A 20,100-nucleotide genomic window follows, 5' to 3' on the forward strand; every position below is an offset into this window, starting at 1 on the left:
AATAAGAAGTAATCTTTGAAATTTTGTTTTCAGATTTATCGGTACTATATTTACAATTTAAACATGGTTTATGTAAAAAAATTTCAATAAAGGTAAAGTTTATTGAAAATAAGCAAAATAATTACAAAAAGAAAACAATATTTACAGTAATAAAATTATAATGTTTTTTGACACACATTTGAAATGGTCGAAGTTATGGAACACAAACAGTATTTACCTTATGATAGTAAGTCTCTCTGTGGTACAATTAAAACCCGTTTCATGTCGTCTCTAACGCCGCAAACAATCGCTGGTTTCCCAAAACTGGGTCGGTGCCGGTGCTCCATGAACAAAGGCCAGACTGGGCTGCACCCACTCCCGACTTCGCTTCCCCGGATGCCGCTGTCTCCGCTCCCCGCCGCCATTTCCGTGGGGGTTGGGAAACTGGGATGGGGCGGACGCTTCCGTCAAGTCTGCCGTTGGCACTATAATAGATCCTTTATATGTCCCTAGTGCTAATCTGGTAGGTGATGCGATTAGTTGTGATTATAATTCATCCCTTTTTCTAATTTAACATTATTTTTCAACACTCTTTTCTAATTAAAAGCAAAATATTAGGAGTGAGTCATATTTTGCTTCAAAGATACTCCTCGTACAATATTTACTACATAATGCAACAAAAAACAAAGATTACTGGATGTAATAAAACTTCCACCAAAGACTTACAATTCAATATATACTCGTATATAAAATTTAAATATAATATAGTTTTGTATGCAGCCTATTGATCAGGTGAAGATATAGGTGATATATAAGCATGAAATCTTGAAACCTAGTAATATTTATAAAATTGGTTAAATTTGGGATGACATATTTAAAATATATTGTATTGAATACCTTTTTTTAATAATTCTTTTAAAGACATTGATGTATCGAGAATTCATTTGATTTTGATGTACCGTGTTAAAATGAATACCAGAGATGAATAAATACAGGCAGTCACAGTAAAGTTCTTTCACCAGAATCAAGTAATAAATATAAATTAAAAATTAGTATAATATTGCAATATTAATCCATTAATGTTAGGCATTAGAAAATACATAACTTGGTTAAAGTTAAAAATTATGGTTATGTCAATGACTTTAATACTGTTCAATACAGTCAGTCTTTCATATTTTCCTTGAAACCGTTTTGTATACTCGTGTAGTCAAAAGCGTAACACTTAGAAATTGTTCCTCCTCCTCGAAGTTCCTTTTTCGCTCTTGTAAAAGACAAATCGCCCGTCTCCCGACTTAAGAAAAAGTGCGCCGGAACAAACAGCGCACCTTATAACTTGCCTTCTTAACCTCGTACGGGGAACAGTCCATTGGTGTCTGCTAAATCAGAGAAAAATCGAATTCTCACATACAGCCTTTATTAGACTGATGGTCTCATAACTAGCGAAAAAATAGTTTATCATAACCCACCGCAGACATATAGTATAGTATACGTATACTAATAGTATACATATACTATAGTAGGATTAGAGGTGCAGAGAAGATCATAGTTTCCATTGCTCGAAGATGAACATTTTAGCTTTATGACAGATATATATACGACTACACCTGCACCTACCACTGGGGATCAATATATATATATTATATATTTTTTTAGATCTCTAGGGATTCGCTGCTCGTACAAATCTCATCTCGGACTCGATTATGAAAATTGAGGCTATATGCGTGACAAACGCAGGATTAATAAACATCTGAAGCAGCATCGGTGTGAATGACCAGATTCGGACTTTTTTCGTGGTGCATGTCATGTCAAATTAAAAAATGTGCAAATCAAAAAGCACCCAAAACATACAAACAACATTTAAAATAATTTATTTAGAATACACATGTTCATTAAACTTAACATTTTCTCTGTTTATGCTATATTGTGTTGGCACAATTGAATTGGTATTCTCAGTCTGAAGAGAGAATAAACAGATTTACGGAGATTGGTACTCTGGTGCAAGAAGATTTTCACGTACATTGAATTAATATGCATATTTAATACTGCATTTAGGATTTATATGTGCTTATCAATGGTTATCGAATCATTCTGATGGGTCTACAGAATTTATATTGTCTCGTACTAATGTTTGTGGTAAATTTTAATTTTTTGTCGCACTTAAACCTTATCTTAAGTTACGTGATTATTTACTTAGGTAAGTAAATATTTAATATGCATTAACTTAAGAGTGGGATATGTGTTGTGACGGAGCGCCCCGTATATATATGGCATATTATTGAAATATAAGTCATTATATTTCAATAATATGCTATCGGCTCCATTAGAAAACTCTGAAAGTTCTTAATTATTAAATTTATTGATTACTTTAAATTAAATTAAGAAGGATTGATGTCGAGTGGAATAATTAAAATTAAATTTTAGTTATCATATTTTTTACGTTAACTATTCATCATTAGTTGCAATGATTAGTTATTTTTTTAATTAATTCTCTGTGGGCCAAACTTTTATCACATGTTGACTAGTAACTTAAAATTTGAGACATCAAATGTTTTATCTGAAATCATCAATATAAAATCAGGTGTTTTAAGAGAAACCATTCACATTATCTTTTATATAGTATTATTTTTTTGTAGTTCAGTGTTCCTAAAAACCGAATAGACTCGGATCGCCATACTTATGTTTCGATAATTTACTGAACCACTAACTTAAAATCGCTTTGTATATTTATTTACCCAGGAAAGAAGTTGGCCGAGTTTCTTACCAACTTCATTTACAGTTTTCTTGACGCTTTGTAATTGATAATTTATCCAAATATTAATTTATTGCATAAACTATTTTATTTATCACTATATTTATTACGATTTTAATATATAGTAATAAAATACTTCTTTTATATCATTTCCTGCCTACATAAATGCAAGTCATCCCTATTTGGTAAACATTTTAAAACTTTTAATCAATTAAAATTTTTAAGCGTTATTTACCATAGGACGTTACTGGACATTGATCTTCTGCTATACATTTCTAAGAGGACCGGTTTAAGGAACGATTCATTCAGCATCTTCCAAACGACCTTTTCAAGGTGTTCGTTTCATTTTGAGAGTGGACGGTCCATACTGCGCTTGCGGGTCCGTGATCTCCACCCCAGTAACTTAAGGCTCTGTTCTGCGAGCTATGTAACCTGTGCACTGTTAAGGTTAAGTACCTATAACTTGCTTATCCGCTGGGCTATGCCGATTACTTTATATATAGATCTCCTCTTTTCTAATTCGATCTTGTAAAAAATCTTGAGCATAGCCTTCGTCATGGCTCGTTTAGAGACAATGAGCATGCCAAAAAATCATCATCATCTGACACGTACTATAATACATGTGAAATCACCGCTGTATCATATTGAACTATATCGGAACAGTATAAATGACCGGAATAGTAATAGACTTTCCTTTACCCTACTGTGAACTATTCTTTCATTGATGAATATACGTGGCAAGTTTGCTGCTGTTCGTCAAATATTCCCATTTCAGTAAATTAAAGCATGTTGGATTAAGATAAGAAAGCCGTCGCTCAGTCATTGTGAAAAGCTAAACGCTTTCTCTACCACCACAAACTATGAAGTAATAAATGCCAAAGCAAACCGTTGATTACAAAGATTAATTAAATAAAGTAAAAAAATACACATAAAAACATTTCATTAATTATGTTTACCGATGCAATGTTTTGTAGTTGACGTTACTTCAAAAATGAATTTTGATAAATGCTGAAAAGAAACATAACCATGGTAATTCAAAATTAAGTAAAAATAGGAAGCCCTGACCTCGCGTACGTGTTCTTAGATCTTATTAAATTTATAACTTTTATGCTAAACATTGATTCCCTTTTTTAATGTGACCAGAGCTTAATATTTTATTCGTTTAAGATAAAGTTTCTAACGATTCGAAAGTTAACTGGAATAATAATAAAGATTTAGATAAAAGGTACAATGTTATTGTAAAATAATTCGTTTCAAAATTTTTGATACTTGTAAATCAATTTCAATATTTTGTTGTTTATAATTATAATGCCGTATCGTGTAAAAATTCATGATTATTAAAAAGAGCAGGTAGCAAGATGCACTTTCCTGTCATATCAGACTAAATATGATTTTTTCAAAAAGTTTCGTGGAGCGTTTATCTGTAGTTTATTTGTTTATTACCTCTACTAAACTTCTAATATAATTAGATATTTTTATAACTTTTGCGTAGCTCAAGAAAGTGTCTACAACAATCTAGAACTAATATCACAAAATGAGTCTGTGAATTACGTTTCAACGTTCGAGGTTATGGTAGTGACTGCGTTATAATATTATAATAATAAATTCAGTAGCACTATTATACCTATCCTAAAACGCAGGTGCTTTTGACACCAAAAACGATACAATACTAAACACTTTTTGAATCACCAATTTAAAATCTGCTTATAAGCTAGCATGGTAAGATGACTCTTGCAGAAGTGGACTTAACAAATTAATTTTTCATAGGGATTCTCTGACAGACTATGACTTAAAATTTATGATTTACAAATATTTACGTACCCATACATACAAGAATGCTTATATATACACATAAACATAGAATATATAAGAGATTGCTAATAACAAACTACCACAGTTATTACATAAACTAAGTTATATAAATATATATACATATATATATATATATATATATATATATATATATATATATATATATATATATATGCCGTTTTTGCCGTTGCCACATTTGTGAAATTAATGCAGAAATAACTGTGGTAGTTTGTTATTAGCAATCTCTTATATTTATGTTTTTATGTAATTTTAATATTATTATTATTCTCTAAACTTTCTTAATAATAAATGGATAAAAAGAAATAATTAAGGTATAAAAGTATATGTATATGTTTATTTTATTCTAAAGTTAATATTCATATATACTGTTCAACGATGGTTAGAAGCTGATGTCCAAATAAAGCTATTTTCTATTTCAACGAGACAACTGACCATAGCTATGTCGAGGTAATCATAAACACATTTAATTAAGGCCTGTGTAAACCAAAATGAATGCTGTGTAGACATTTGATTTCGAATTGGCACCGACTGCCGCTTTATCCAAAGTTAATTTAAAATTAATACAACCAAGCGGCGCGCAGGAAATGAGCTTAGAGCCAGCGGTTGTAGGCGGGGAGGGCTGGGAGACGAAGTGGGAGCGAAGCGGGGATGAAAACGACGAATTAGCTGGAATGGTCGATATAATTTGATAACTGACGCCTATAGACAAGAACAGAGACTCGCGACACGCGGCATCACCCCGCTACAACAGATCTAAATTATTTTTTAAAATCTCATTTCCCTTTGATAATCGCGAGATTGACAATCATTTAAAACACTTCTTATCTTATCTTAATATATCTTTTTTTCAAAACAATACCAAAAAAATGTTATTTCAAAATTTCGAATTTTAATAATGATATTATAACGATAACGCATTAGATATAAAGTATACACTTTCCGGGTCAAGTGCAAGCGATATATGACGTCAGATCAATTAATAATTTAGTGCAACCGTGATTAACGAGAGAGGTTCAATCTCTTCCGATGTACAATAATTATTAAACTAAATTGCTAACGAGAAAGGCCACTTCAAAAGTAAGCTCTTCCTAACAGTAAAGTGCAAGCTAATTAAGAAAAAATATATAATAAAAGTTTATCTGCGTTTTCTAAAGAAATATGATAATATTAACAAAGAATATGACAACACAGTAGTAAAGAAAACGACAAATGCAACCTTTACTTCAATTAAGATCCACATTAATTCAAAAAAAATAAGTACATACTGGTATACAGAGTAATTAGCTATAGACTTAAGAGCTATAAAAGGGTGTTAATGCTCACTTTACACGATTAATATATCATACACCGTATATAAAAATCAATGGTTTCAGAATCATTTGGCATAATGTGATAATTAATTCCTACTTCCATAAGGTCACGCTAAGTTTGCCAATACTTTGTAGATAGTGTTTGTAGAAAAAAATTCTATTACATACACAAATTTGCAATATCGATAAAGAAAGGACAATGGTACTACTATTGAGTGTTTGTGGCATCAATCTTTAAAAATTTTATATAGTCAAGTCATGTTCATGTGATGGGAAAGCATATACATTAGTCATTTACATCCCAGAACATAAAAACAACAATTTTGTTTACTAAAAAGGATTGCAATAAACACTATGTGTTTGTCATAACTTTTATTGTGTTTATAAAGGTTCAAATGGGAACAATCAAATAGTTAAAAATAGCTAAAACAGAATTACGTCTATCGGGTTAGCTAAAACAATTTAATTATCATCCTATTAAAATAATTATTGACCGTTAGTTGACCGTAAAGCTATGTGTATTATAATATAAATATAATAATTCACATGACATTACAGTCAATGATTAAGTTCCGACGGGTATTGCAACAAGAGATTACACAGTATTAATTACTTAAAATAATGTTTATTTTATCATTTATGGGCTAATTTCTAAAAAAAAATATTAATTTGTCCAAAATATTATTATGTGTCAATGGCTACTAAAAATATTTTACGTACATCATTTTTACTATCTTTAAAAAGATCCAAGTGTAATTAAAGTACATATATTGTGTTGCGGTCGTCGTTCAGTCCATAAATGCCTACTGCAAAACATTGGCCTCAGAGATTGGTATAGATATTGGTATTGGTAGGTTGGCGATCGTATGATATTATAGTTTGCGGAGAGCACTGCTGCTCATTCTCTGGAAACTTGTCTGTGAGCAGTGGCAATCCCATGTTATTAATTCACAAAGTTTGAATTACATAAGATTGTATCCTGGGAACAGGGCCCGCGACAAACGATGCAAATGATAGTCCTCTAATACTAGGCTACCACTACTATACAATAATCGTTATGTACATAAAATGTATTGTTGTAGAAAAATGAATTTGTACTAATTTATTTTCTTACATTGTTTTTCACAAATTATTTCACTGCCTAATTTTTCCCTAAATTCTGTAACTTTGTACAGGTCATATCTTCCTGTATATCATCAAATATAATATAAGAAACAAACCTTATGGCATTTAAAATAAAAAGGCAGAAATTGTATTTTTTTTTTATATTTAATGACCTTCAATTTTTGTTTTTGCCAATTCCCTTCTGTTTTGATGAAGCTACGTCCATAACGCAAAACGAACTCCACCTTTCATATTAAAGGTTGATCTAATATTACCAAATTAAAAAGTCCAAGGCTTTAATCTACGTCCGCCCGCCCGCCCTAGCGATGTGGCAACGCAGCGACCGGAAGTCAGAAGGACGGCAACCTCGCAATGCCATCGATCACGAGCCACGCACACACGCGCCACCCGCTGTGCACCCAGACATTCACGGACACACACTTCGAAGGTGTCATGAGTTTTTTTTTTTGAGGAGCTAAATTTCAGATTGCCAAGAGGCGTCGCGTGCAGATTAGAGTCTGGAAAATTCATTACATCTGTGACACCGAAAGTATTGCTCGATGGTACGTTTTACCGAAATTTTATATAACAACTCTCAGTCATAATACATTTCGTTTTAACAAAAAATACAAAATTTTGGTACCAGATAGTTTTAGTCAGCGTAGTCTTCGGACAAAAATGAAACATTTCTTAAAATTATATAAACAGTACTTACTATAATTTGCCTTAAACATTAAATAACAGTAATTTTGGTACGCACTATATGTGTACTTAAATTTATTTTATTCATTATTGCCTTTTACCCAGTTTTGTCATTTCTGCGATTAAACAAATATTGACAAATAACATAAGTAGTCGAGTTTGTTCAATAAACTTAATAAACAATATTAACAAAGCTCGTTTAAAATCAATGGAGGCTGCAAGACGGTCACAGAGAATGCAACGTTTCAAAGAGAGCATTTCATTAAGGCCGCAGCGTTCTTCAACTTCCTGCGCTCTCTTATTGGTGCCTCCAACGCTTCGGGCCCTTTCTGTTTTTTTTTCTATTTTGTTGAAGCCAGTTATATCACCCCCGTAGTAACTATACGAAAAGTTATACGAATTTAGAGACAGCGCTTTTCGCTATCACGACAAACTACAATAATGACAAATTAGAAACGCAAGAAAATAATTTTGCTCTCGAATTTCATGTAAAAATCTTGACTATTCATTTTGGAAAATTTTGATTTCACACACCTATGAAATCAAACAGTTTATCCACGTGATAGTTTTCTTTTCGTTTCTTTTTAAATATTAATGTAACAACGAAAAATAGCACATAACGACAAAAAAATAGCACTTTGTCTAAGTATGTCATAACCATTGGTACTACATGAATAAAGCAAAAAAATATGAGCTCTTCCGACTTCTTTAAATAAATGTTTGTTGCAATTACTATTATTTATTATTTAAAAGTCGACTGTAGCCTTAATCTGGTTAAGTATTTGGATACAAAAGCAATGATTAGAGCTTACGGTTCTCGACCACTGGTTCGAACTCGTAGGTAGGTAGGACGATTAGTTTGATTTATATATCGTTTATTCTCACATTTGTTTAAAATAAACGTTAAGAGAAATTATATTTTAAATTCAGGCACGCCATTTGTACAGGATAATCGGTTATAGGTGTAAAGGCTTTATAGGAATGAATATATAGCTGACTTGCTGTCTATTAATGTGTAGTACACTCTATCCAAAAATCATCGGTTTCAAATATAATAAGTAACACTTTAAAACGTTATCAAAATTAGGATCACTGCATATTAAAATTTATTGTTTTTTTACTATCTGTCTTGCAGACTTTGTACTGCCAGAAGTTATTTACGTGTCGCATTCTTATATAGTTGTCTACCAATAATAATCAATCGCCCTGTACATTATATTCACTGAAATTATCGATTAGATTAGATTACAATCACCGTATCTCCTTTTGATAGAGAGTTTTTGTAAAAGGACATAGAAATTAACAAAGCTTAAATTTTTTTAATGAAGAGAGCCGCGAGATACTCTTCGTTTTACCTTTGAGATGTTAACACATTCACATAGATCCTTTGATTGTTGCTATTTGCACCGATTAAAACGATATTTTAAATTTTTATTTTACATAACTATTCACGGCAGAAAGAGTTTATAACGTTGAAGAAACAATGAAACAAGGACTAGTATACTAGTTTACAGCACGTATTTATAAATAGGAAAATTAAATAGGTTTTATTTTTCAAAAGATCATCCGTAGAAAGTCCACCGCTGGATATAAGACTCCCTCATAGATTTCCAATAGGACCAGTTGAAAGTTGCTTGCATCCAGTATCTTTCAGCTACCTTTATCATGCATTTAACTTTTAGGTGGACTTCCTCGTTAGCGCTTGCAGTCCGTGGTGGTAACTTCAGAAACTTAAGGCAATAGCAGCCATCTGTTTGCGTGCCATATACGCTCTTTAAACGGCTGTAATTTCAGAGAGGTCCGAACATTTTTTATTTGAATATTAATGTACAGGATGATTTGTTATAGGTGTAAAAGCTACAAAGGCGTAAATGTATAATACCTCTGTCCAATCACTCTCGTGATCACTATTAAATATGCTATATTAATTGATGAATTTTTTCATTGTAATGTGACAGATTAAAAATTACTGACAATACACAGTCTAACAGTGACAGCTAATAAACAATAATTAATTTTAATATGGAGTAATCCGAATTTTTAAAATACTATTCTTACTCTATAATCATTATAATATTTATTATTTTGACAAAATCATCGATTTTTAGATAAAGTATGTACTATACAATAATTGACATCAAATGAGTTATACATTCACCCCTGTATAACTTTTACACCTATAACCAATCAGCCTGTATATGTAAAAAAACTTACTCGTTCTGAATACTACTAAAACACAATTAATCGATGGTTTCCTCTCATTTTATTAAAATTAAACACGTACCCGTATATTGCAATGTCAATCAATTTTCGTAACGATTTCAAACTGAGATACAATAATAACTGGCGAAAATTGTTATATCACCTAAATTATACTATTATTTATACTATTTATTTCAACATTTTGAAATAATATCATAATAGTAGCGACTATTAAATTAACACTAAATATTTGGGATATTGTAACCTTAATAACAAAAGTTTGAATGTTTTAAGGTCACATGAGTCTTTTAACTAAATCGATACGTAGGTGACGGCGCGGGCGTCTAATATGCTTCCGCATTATCGCGATATCAGCGCCTCCCCCGCAAAGGAACACGTTCGTATACTTGCTATCGCAGTAGTTGGCTACATCCTGTGTGCTATCGTGTTCACGTTACGAATTGCAATTTTATTTATACTTGCACCTATACATCGTTTTGATGAGAAAAGCAATACATGTTCATACAATTGTATTAATCTTTATATAGTAAGAAAAAGCATTTTCAAAATTCTGATCACTATAAATTTAAAAATTAAATAATTTTAGAAGTTATTGGCATGACGTATTCGAATAGGAAAAATAAATTCATGTAACTTGTTACAGAGTGATCAATTTATTCAATACAATTGGAAACAGGTGTAAAAGCTGTAAATGTGATTGATACCCATTGCAAGGCAAAGACCATATGACATTAACTTGTTATTAATTTATATTAGAATTAATTATTGTTTTTTCTGACCCTGCAGACTTTCTACTACCAGTTGTTAATTACCCGTCGCATTCCAAAAAAAAAATGTCTGATCACTTTATACCGAATGATTGGAAATGCGTTTAAATACTTTTTCCTGACAAATAAGCCACACTTCAGCCTTTTAAAACTTTTACACCTAAAACCAATCACCCTGTCTATATTAAAAAAAAACCCAGTTCTGTAACGTTCTATAACGCAAGATATTTACCATTTTTTTTTAAATATACTCGCGTATTCTAAATTAATTTTTCATAACCTTTAAATAAATTATTAATACTGTGTCAACTTTTGGAAAAAAAATAAAGATACGCCAAAAAGGTTTTTAAACGCCTAAATGTAAGTCTTTCGCTTTAAATACATGCATATAGGTGTAACATCAATCTACAAACAAATATATATATAGATAATAATAAATGCATAAAACAATTAGTGATGGAAAACAGCAATGTGATGACTGTTCTTACTGTTTTGATTATTGTTAATTAAATAAAAATATTTTGACATATTACAAAAAGAAGTTAAATAAATATAATCATAAAATTTAACGACAAACAATTTTCATAGACAATAGCCTGTGCCACAAGGTTGGGAACAATACGTCTAAAATTCGGCCAATTATATGGACAATCATCAAAATAGGGTGCGCGTTGGTGGGGGCTGCAATTTATAAAAATAAATAAAATTCCGCTACCATAAAACCGGCCGAAACGGCTTTGTTCTCGAAATACAGAATGAAGGAATTAAAAAAAAAACAATATGTTCGTGACAAACGAGTGTCGCAATAAATGAAGTGTACTGTTCATTATAGAATACAATTTTTTTAAACAATTGTCAACTAGCTTTTTTTAAATTTAGATACTGCGTCCTACGTAGTAAAATCTTAAATCAGTTTTTAATATTATATTATTACATTAAACTATATATTAACTAGTTTATCTATTGACAATTCTTTGTTATGTCTATAGTCGTGTATAGCAAGTAGACATCAAAATCGATTTTCTGCTGTCATTTCAGCTATATCGTTAAAAAAACTCAACCGAGACGACACAAAGGATTCAATTTTCGCCAAACCATCGGCGGATAAGCCACTCGCTAACAGGCTGTCGCGACCCACAAAGCCTGCTGATTACCGGCGCCTAGCGCCTCCTCATTATCTCCCGCCCGCCCTGTTTATTTTTCTCAGATAAAGATTAGCCAAAGTGCGGTGCCATTGGCGGGGTGCAATACGAGGGTGGGTGTGGGAGGAGCTAGGGTTGGCACCCGCCCTTAGAACGGAGCATAGGCCACGAGTCTGTGGCCGACGTCATGGATATCGCACGTCTAAACAGTATGCGAGCGCTTACGGCTTGATTCCGCGTCATGCTCGATATCAAAGGCTCCGCCGACTACCTCAGTCGGTCCGGCACCTTTACCAACTTCTCTATGCTGTTCGCTGGTGAATATTTTAATTATAACGTGTTATTTTCTATATAATGTGTCGTGGTGTGAAGTGTGTGTGATGTGCTGTGTAGAGGTTTACATAATTCCGTTGATTCGGAATCACGTTAGCCTATACGCTCTATCATTCGTTTTAATGAATATAAATCTGTATGTATCTATGTATCGAACATCGTAAGTACAGTGTCACAATCTTAGCCACGATTTTGGTACTACTAAACTTGAATATGAAAAAATTTCTTATAAATTTCGCCACGAGACATTACTTTGAGCTCTACAGAAAAAAAAACATCATACCATAAATAAGATGGTTATGTAAACTTAAGAAAATTCAAATTAACGTAATAAAGGTTTTTCTGTGAGAAATAAATTGATATTCTTTCTTGATACCATGTTACATAACCATTTTTCTACTATACGAAACAATAAATCATATTTTCGTACCTTAGAAACTTTACTAAACTTTTATAAATGAGTTTCTTTTATTTTTTTATTAAAGAGAACTTCAATTTTTATTAACACAATTTTCGACATAGGCTAATGAATATATATTTTTGTAATACTGCAAAAAGTTTTTTTTTTAATGAATTAGACATTAACTAGTAATGTAAAGATTAACATAATATACGTTTCTTATAATTTTGTGAAAACAAATAACATAGCAGCTTATTAGAAGCATTTAATGATTGTGTACTACATTTTTACAAACTTTAAATAGGACTTAATTTGCTCTATTATTTAATTTTAAATATTTATTTAGCAAAATTAAATTACTAGAATCTGTAATGAAAATTGATATACAATGTATCAGCATATCAGTGCTTCTCTACTTATTACAGAGACTTGAAGCTTCAATGAAAATGACATCAACGCGATCCTTCGACAATAACAGAAGATATTTCAAAGTAACATCCTTAAAACCCCAGGTGTTACGATTAATGTTCTATCAAAGTGTATGAACAATAGTTATAATGTATGTTAAGACTCTTAGAACAAATTTAATTAAATCTTCTATGAGTATCCAAGAAGTTTCACACGCAATTAAATATTGCAAATATTCTTACGTTCATTAAAAATATAACCTAATACTCCATTTAAAAAACGAAGAAAATAAATTTCTGATTCTATTTTTAAGACTCATAAGGTAGTAATGTATGATGCAAAATGTTGTCACTTTATCTGTTAATGTGACATCTAGTAATTTAAATACGTAGTATTCAATATTTTATAAAATATTTGAACATGTATAAATTATTTTTTTTTTATTTATATTTAGAACACAGAAAATAATTAGATTTTGTTTTTTTTATATATAATGTAAAAGCAAATCGCTTTGCTTGCAGAAATGTGATGCTACTTAAAATTAAATTTAATTATGAAGGCATCATTTAATTGCAAAGGCATTATAAACTGCTAATAAGCATCCAAAGCCTTCAGAATATAGAAAAGGCATCTTAATAGTTCCATATTTAAATAGTTAAAGCAACATGCAAACGGATACATAGTATTGCTCATTATTCATACAATTATGATTAGCCTGCAGATATAGAGGATACCGTGTTACGCTGGAGTTCTTTCAACGGTCATCGATGATGTCGCTAACTTGATGTGCATTTAACTACGCTGTCACACAGTTTTACTGATATTTAAAATAAAAAAGCAAATAACTGAAAATTTGCGAAACGAAAATATTTTTACTGTGTTAATCTTATTTTTTAAAGAATTGAAAATAACATATTTATTTTGGTTCGTGGTATCTTTTGTAAAAATTTAAAAATTCTAGTTAAAATTCTTAAAACAGGGCGATTTCGACTTAAAATCCCCCGTGGTTGGATCGCCGTCGGAGCAAGCTCTCAGACCCTCTCAGCTTACATCGCCTGTGCAAAGCTGTAACAAGCGACAAGGCTCTTCATCTTTTAATTGCTAACTCTTTCACACCTTTTAAAAAGCTGCCAACTGTCGCCTTTTGCTTTTTATGTAACATCAAGATCTTACGCGTGCATTAATCACCTACAATTGTCACCATGCTATGGGATTTGTGTTCATACACGTCATGAGCAATGATAGCCCAGCGGTAGAGGACTGAGACTTGCAATTATTAGTCGCGGGTTCGATTCCCAGTATACAGTCTTATATAATTCACACTTTGTACATTAATTGTATAGGATTGCCACTGCTCACAAACAATAGTTTCCACAGGGTGGGGCGATTACAATCGCCAACCTGCCTCCCAAGCGTGACGGTTACGATATATCTTCTTTCATATACGTCTTTCAGGAAGGCCTATACCTTGCAATGGGCGTCTATGGGCTGAAACGACAACGATGACACGTCTTTATGAGTCTATATATATAAACGAGTCGCTATTTGCCCTTGGTCTAACCGTAAATTGAGAACGACAATAATTTCCATTCACTTTTGTGAAGGTTTCCTATTACTCGGAAGAGGGTTCTAATTGAAAAAAATGCGCTGATAATTTTCAGATAATGTAGATGATTTAAATTTAATAATTATTTTATTTAATACGCTTTATTTTTAAATATCAGGTCTTGTTGGAAACATTTTTTTTAGTGATACAGAAGGTTTACAAACGCTATTTGAACCGCTACCATTTGTACTGAAATGTTTTGCTAATTAATTCAGCAATTGTCTTTGGAGAGTTACAAAATACTACTCTTGAGATACTTACATAAAAGAAACAAATGGCAACAAATGTGGACTTTGCGGTGGCCACTCAGTGCCATCCCTCTTCTATAAGACTTTTCTTGAAAACATATCTCGTACGACTACAATGCTGTTATTAGATGTGAGACAAGTATCTCCGTTCTGTTGGCACTAATCAGTCATGATGCTTTACTCGTTGAGCTTTTGAAACTTTGGTTGCAAGAAGTTATTTAAAAACAAAATTTAAATCTCTTATGGCCTTTTTATTACATCAATAGAATGGGAGCGGCCAATAATTTTGTCTGCATAAAATATGTCAGAGCAGCTAGTTGCGTAATACAAACCTCTAATTTAAACGTAGCTAGATAGGCTCGTGTTCTGTACGTTTATACCGACGCATTCCATTACCTCCTTACTATCGTCGGTCTTTCAAAAACTCAACAAGAATTCATCTTCTGTACAAATATTATAGATATTCCTCATAACTGAACGCAGAGAGTATGTTTTTCATTCCTGGTGCTAATAAATCAATCTTCAATCAAGCTTTCAAAATGAAGCTTTTGTTTCCGTCGGACTACATTACTTGCGTCTTTAATATAGTCGTAAATATACATCTAGATTAGTACTCCGTTTTAAAGTACATCGAAACTTAATATGTATTACAATATCATAAGTACGAATAAAAATTTTGATACATTGAGAACAACTTATCGATGCCATTTAAATTTCATCAATAACCTTGGATCTGTTATTTCATATATATTACTATTGAATATTATTTTCTTTTCACCAAAACAAAAGACAAAATTTTTGATTCACATCAATGATTTTCTAAAAAACGTTTGATGATAAAACCTTATACAACATTATTTTATTGCGACACCGTTATATTCTGTAAGCCGTCTATTACAATTTATGACTCCATACACAATATAACATACGCATCAAAAAATATTTCTAGTCAAAACCAGGGTATTATTGCTGCATAATACCCTGGTTTTGAATCCAACTCGGTTTGTTAGCGATGGTGAAACTACGAAACATCTTCTCCGCCAGTATTCCTCAGGGCCTCAGAGAATTAAAGCAAAGAACATTGAATTACGGTACTGAAACGTTGTCACTCATTTCGAGTCTTATAATAGGTATATATGCCGTGAAAAGTTAAAATAATTTGATTATTGTTTCTAGGACATGTTTTTGTCGTATTATGTAGCTATTTCGACATACTATCTATTCCAATAAGACTGAAAGAAAGTGGCCTGCCTAAAGACAACCTTAACTAGTTCGTCTGTCCACTTCGGCGGTGAACGTCCTGCGCTTCTAAACAGTCCATGGTCTCCACTTCAGAACCTTAAGGCTTCAGTGGCCATATGTTAGCTAGCCCAATACCACTTCAACTTGCTAATCCGCTGACCATTCATTTGTTTACGGATCTCCTCATTCCTAAGAAAAATTCTGAGTGTAACCCTGTCCACGTCAGACTTCAAAAACAACCACGTAAACACATACTGTATAGCTAAATGCAGGTACAATTAACGTTGTATCTGCAAATTTATTCGTCAAACTCTATAATTATAGCTGGCATGAATCACTGTAAAAAATAACTAAATAAGATGTCTATAAAATACTTCTTTGGCTTATTGTGGTGAGTAGCGTGACGGTCAAAGGTACTTTAAAAAGCCGGGCATTTCCATAGTGGCGTCATGGGTCAAAACGCCCCTCTTACGATGCGAGGGGTTGCTCTGTCCCAGCTCACTACCGCAGGGTGGAATTAGGGTGTGACTTCTGAATCGCACGAAAATTGTTAAACAATTTAGTACCCGATTATCATTGATCGTCATAACGATTACGCTGTACTTTTGAATCGCATTTAATCAAGTGGAATATTTGATATTTTTACCAAGAGTTTTATATTTTGCTTATCATTATAAGCAAAACAAAGACTTTAGCTGGAATATGCCTTAAACTTGATATTATTTAGTGATCTATATAATGTTATATGAAATCTCTTACTTTCAAAATGTTTAACAATAAAACGTGTCAATAAAATAGAAAATGTTCTGCTTAGTATTTAACAATTTTCATTATATTATAATTCAAAAATCTCGTTTAAAATTATCACAATTGCGATATCATGAGTAAAACAAGATTTATTTTTTCAGACGCATCTTACAAGAGTTCTTGGACTACACATGCAACGTCACAGGGTTCACAAGGTAAGAAATAAGTTATTTGTTAACAACCAGTACAAGGTAAAAATTAGGCAATGTTACGAATTTTTAAAAAATACTTATTAATCACTTTCCTCGATTTAAACCTCCTTCGTTACTGTTTTTTTTTATTTAAACAAACAAAATACTATTTACAAAGATGTTGCTGTATAAATAAAGCTTAAAATTATAAATATTATTAAATAGGTACGATTTTACCTCCTTACAAATCACTTAAAAGTAAAACATTTTTGTGTAGAATGTTAACTCTTGCTACGTCTAGCAGGGTTAATAAATTTATGAAAGTGTAAAGTAGATTATTGCGAAAAAATTGGAAAAATTTTTTTTTTATCGTATTCAAAACCGTTTGCTTATACATCAGAATTACGAAATTGCACATAATAGAACAAAATAAATAATAATAAGTATACTAATAATTTCATTCGGTCAACTTCAATCCATCTTTGACGTGAAAATACCCAAACTATTTTTAAAAAGAACATACGGTTACCCAACCTCCGAAACTAGTTTAAGTTCGTGTCGCAATTTTTTGAAATCAATACAGGGTATTACACAAATAATAAGCTTAAGAAATAACTCACAACTCTTTAAATATTGTTTAAAATTTTATTTTTTATTCATTAACATAAACAACTGATGGTTTTGAACGACAAATGGAAACTTAACGCAACAAAGTAATGTTTTAAGTGTATATTATTAGTACTAGTCATTCGCCACTCTTCTTTCTTAACAATTGTGAATTAATTTCTTAAATAATTATATAAGAGTTATTAGTTGAGGTAGTATTCTTTAAAGAAGAATGTTAGACGCCTTACATCACCAGTATGATTTTATCTATTATAAGATTTTCAATACAATACAATTACAATCTCAAAAATTCTTATATTTGAATAACATCATATCAACATCTTGAAACAGCTACACAACTCTGTATCTGTGCTGTCGGTGCATCGCCATTCATAGCCTTGGTGGGTATTACTATTCTATTTTCTGATGTTATTACCTCTGTATCCTATAATAATCAGCGAACAAATCTATACGATTACTATTTCATAAAAAGACAAATAGTTACTTTGTCACTTTTGCAAAAGGCTTCCTCGGTTGATTACCTAGTTGTCTCTATTATGTTGTCTATATTCTTTTCTGTAATACTTAAATAAATATTTTCGTTTACAGTTTGCCATTTACCAAATCTGTAAAACTCTGTACCAACTTGGTAGATGCCCATGTGAACTTCACTTAACGACATCTTTTCTATCTCTCCTTGTGAGTTCTCGTATAAAATAAATTTGAACCACTTTAAAAAGGTGAATGTATGTCTCATTTCTCAATTAATATATGGTATACCATTTTAAGATATTAAAAATGTTTGTATTTTCCATACAGTTTTATTATTTTTGAATTTTTTAATAATTTCCATATCTAAGTAAATTATTTAAAACTTAACAGCCGACAGTAGGTGGACAGTATAACAAGCATAGAAAAAAAAGTATTTAAATCAACTGTTTTTATATTAGTTAAAAAATCCAGTGTAAGTTATTACATATACAGAACAAGATGATCAAATGCGTGTTTGTTTTCTGAATGTAAAAACGGGATAGTACTTAGTTTCAGAATTTTTTACACCAACGCTTTGCATGTATAAATCAATAGAAAAAGTTACCATAATAAAGTGATGAATATTATCATCGTCATCCTATCAGCCGATAGACGCCCACTAAGAGACACATAGCCTACCAAAGACCGCAACGATGTCCGATCCTATGCTGCCCGTATCCAGGACATTTCTGCAACCTTAACTATGCCATCGATCCACCTGGTAGGGAGCTTGAATACGCCGCGTAATGAATATAATATACATATATTTTACACCTTACTCATATACTTTTTATGCCTTGAAATCAAAACAATGTGCCCCTAAAATGCCGCACGCGCTTTGTGAGCAAGCGCACAACAAACGCGCGACCGCCACGCGCCGCTCCCGACACTACAATGCAAACTTAATTCTTTGATTGACAGTTACAATATTTCGGTAAGTGATGCAATATTTTGATGATTATCGTTATATAGCGTAGCGACTTTGCGAGGGTGCATTATCGCTTCGCACGCTTCATTGCCGCGTCCCATTGTGACTGATCCGTTAGCCTAACTTTCATTTGTCCGTCGCGAAATAGTTATAATAAATTGTGTTGTTAATTTGTACAGAGCAGCGTTTTGAAGAATTAGAGTTCGGTATAGGGATGATATATACTTTTAGATATTATGTGAAAAGAACTATAGCGAATATTTGTCTTGGCAAAAAAATAATAATAGTTTAGATTTTTTTATTGATTTTAGTTAGGATAAACGTAAAATAACACTAGATTTTTGTTAAGTAGTTTGTTCAGATTTGACGAATAAAAAATACATTAAACTTATTTGTTGCTGGCTATAAATAGCGACGCGCCGACGGCATAAACCAAACTGCTGATACCGCAGAATCCTTTTTAAACAATACTATCTCTACTACTTTATTTTAACTATGTGTTGGAAATTATAATCTAAATGTGATGTAGTCTTTGACATCATTTTGTAATATTCATAAGGTTTCTTTAAATAGGCCAAAGGATTTTTTATGAATATTACAAGGAGCATGGTGAAAGCAATAACTTATGTTTAATAAACCATTGACAGATCATAGTTAAACAAAATGTATGTCGGATTGGCCCCGGGGGGTGCAGCCCCGCGTCGACCCGTGACGACTTGCCGCCCCCGGACAATGCTTACAAACGATTTTCCAGCGCCCTGGGGAACTATTAAAATCACTACTATTATACTAGCGCTCCATAAACGCGAAAGCGTCATTTTGATATATATACATACGTGAAAAGTTATTTACTCAAATCCTCTACGAATTAGTACTGTTTTATGACGTCGTCGTCATCATCACGTCAACCGGTAGATGATAACAGAAAGGCATAGACCTCTCTTAAAGATTACCACGATGACCGGTCTTATAATGCATCCAGCTACTTCCCATAACTTTGAGTTTATCGCCAATCCACCTAGTCGATGACCTGCCCACGAAACGACTACCA

General features: G+C 32.1%; 1 protein-coding gene across 1 annotated transcript in view; it reads left to right on the forward strand.

Moving 5' to 3' along the window:
• Positions 1-20,100, forward strand: part of Ets65A (DNA-binding protein D-ETS-3) — a 77,921-nt gene that overhangs the window by 26,513 nt on the left and 31,308 nt on the right. Inside the window, exon 4 of the mRNA XM_068762254.1 lies at positions 16,955-17,008. Within this exon, the coding sequence (XP_068618355.1) occupies positions 16,955-17,008 (54 nt within the window). The remainder of the gene's footprint in view (positions 1-16,954; positions 17,009-20,100) is intronic.

The sequence above is a fragment of the Battus philenor genome, unplaced genomic scaffold, assembly GCF_028537555.1.
Source record: "Battus philenor isolate CCGP_79_NKW_IND1 unplaced genomic scaffold, ilBatPhil1.0.hap1 SCAF_1, whole genome shotgun sequence".
In the NCBI taxonomy this organism is placed as follows: Eukaryota; Metazoa; Arthropoda; class Insecta; order Lepidoptera; family Papilionidae; genus Battus; species Battus philenor.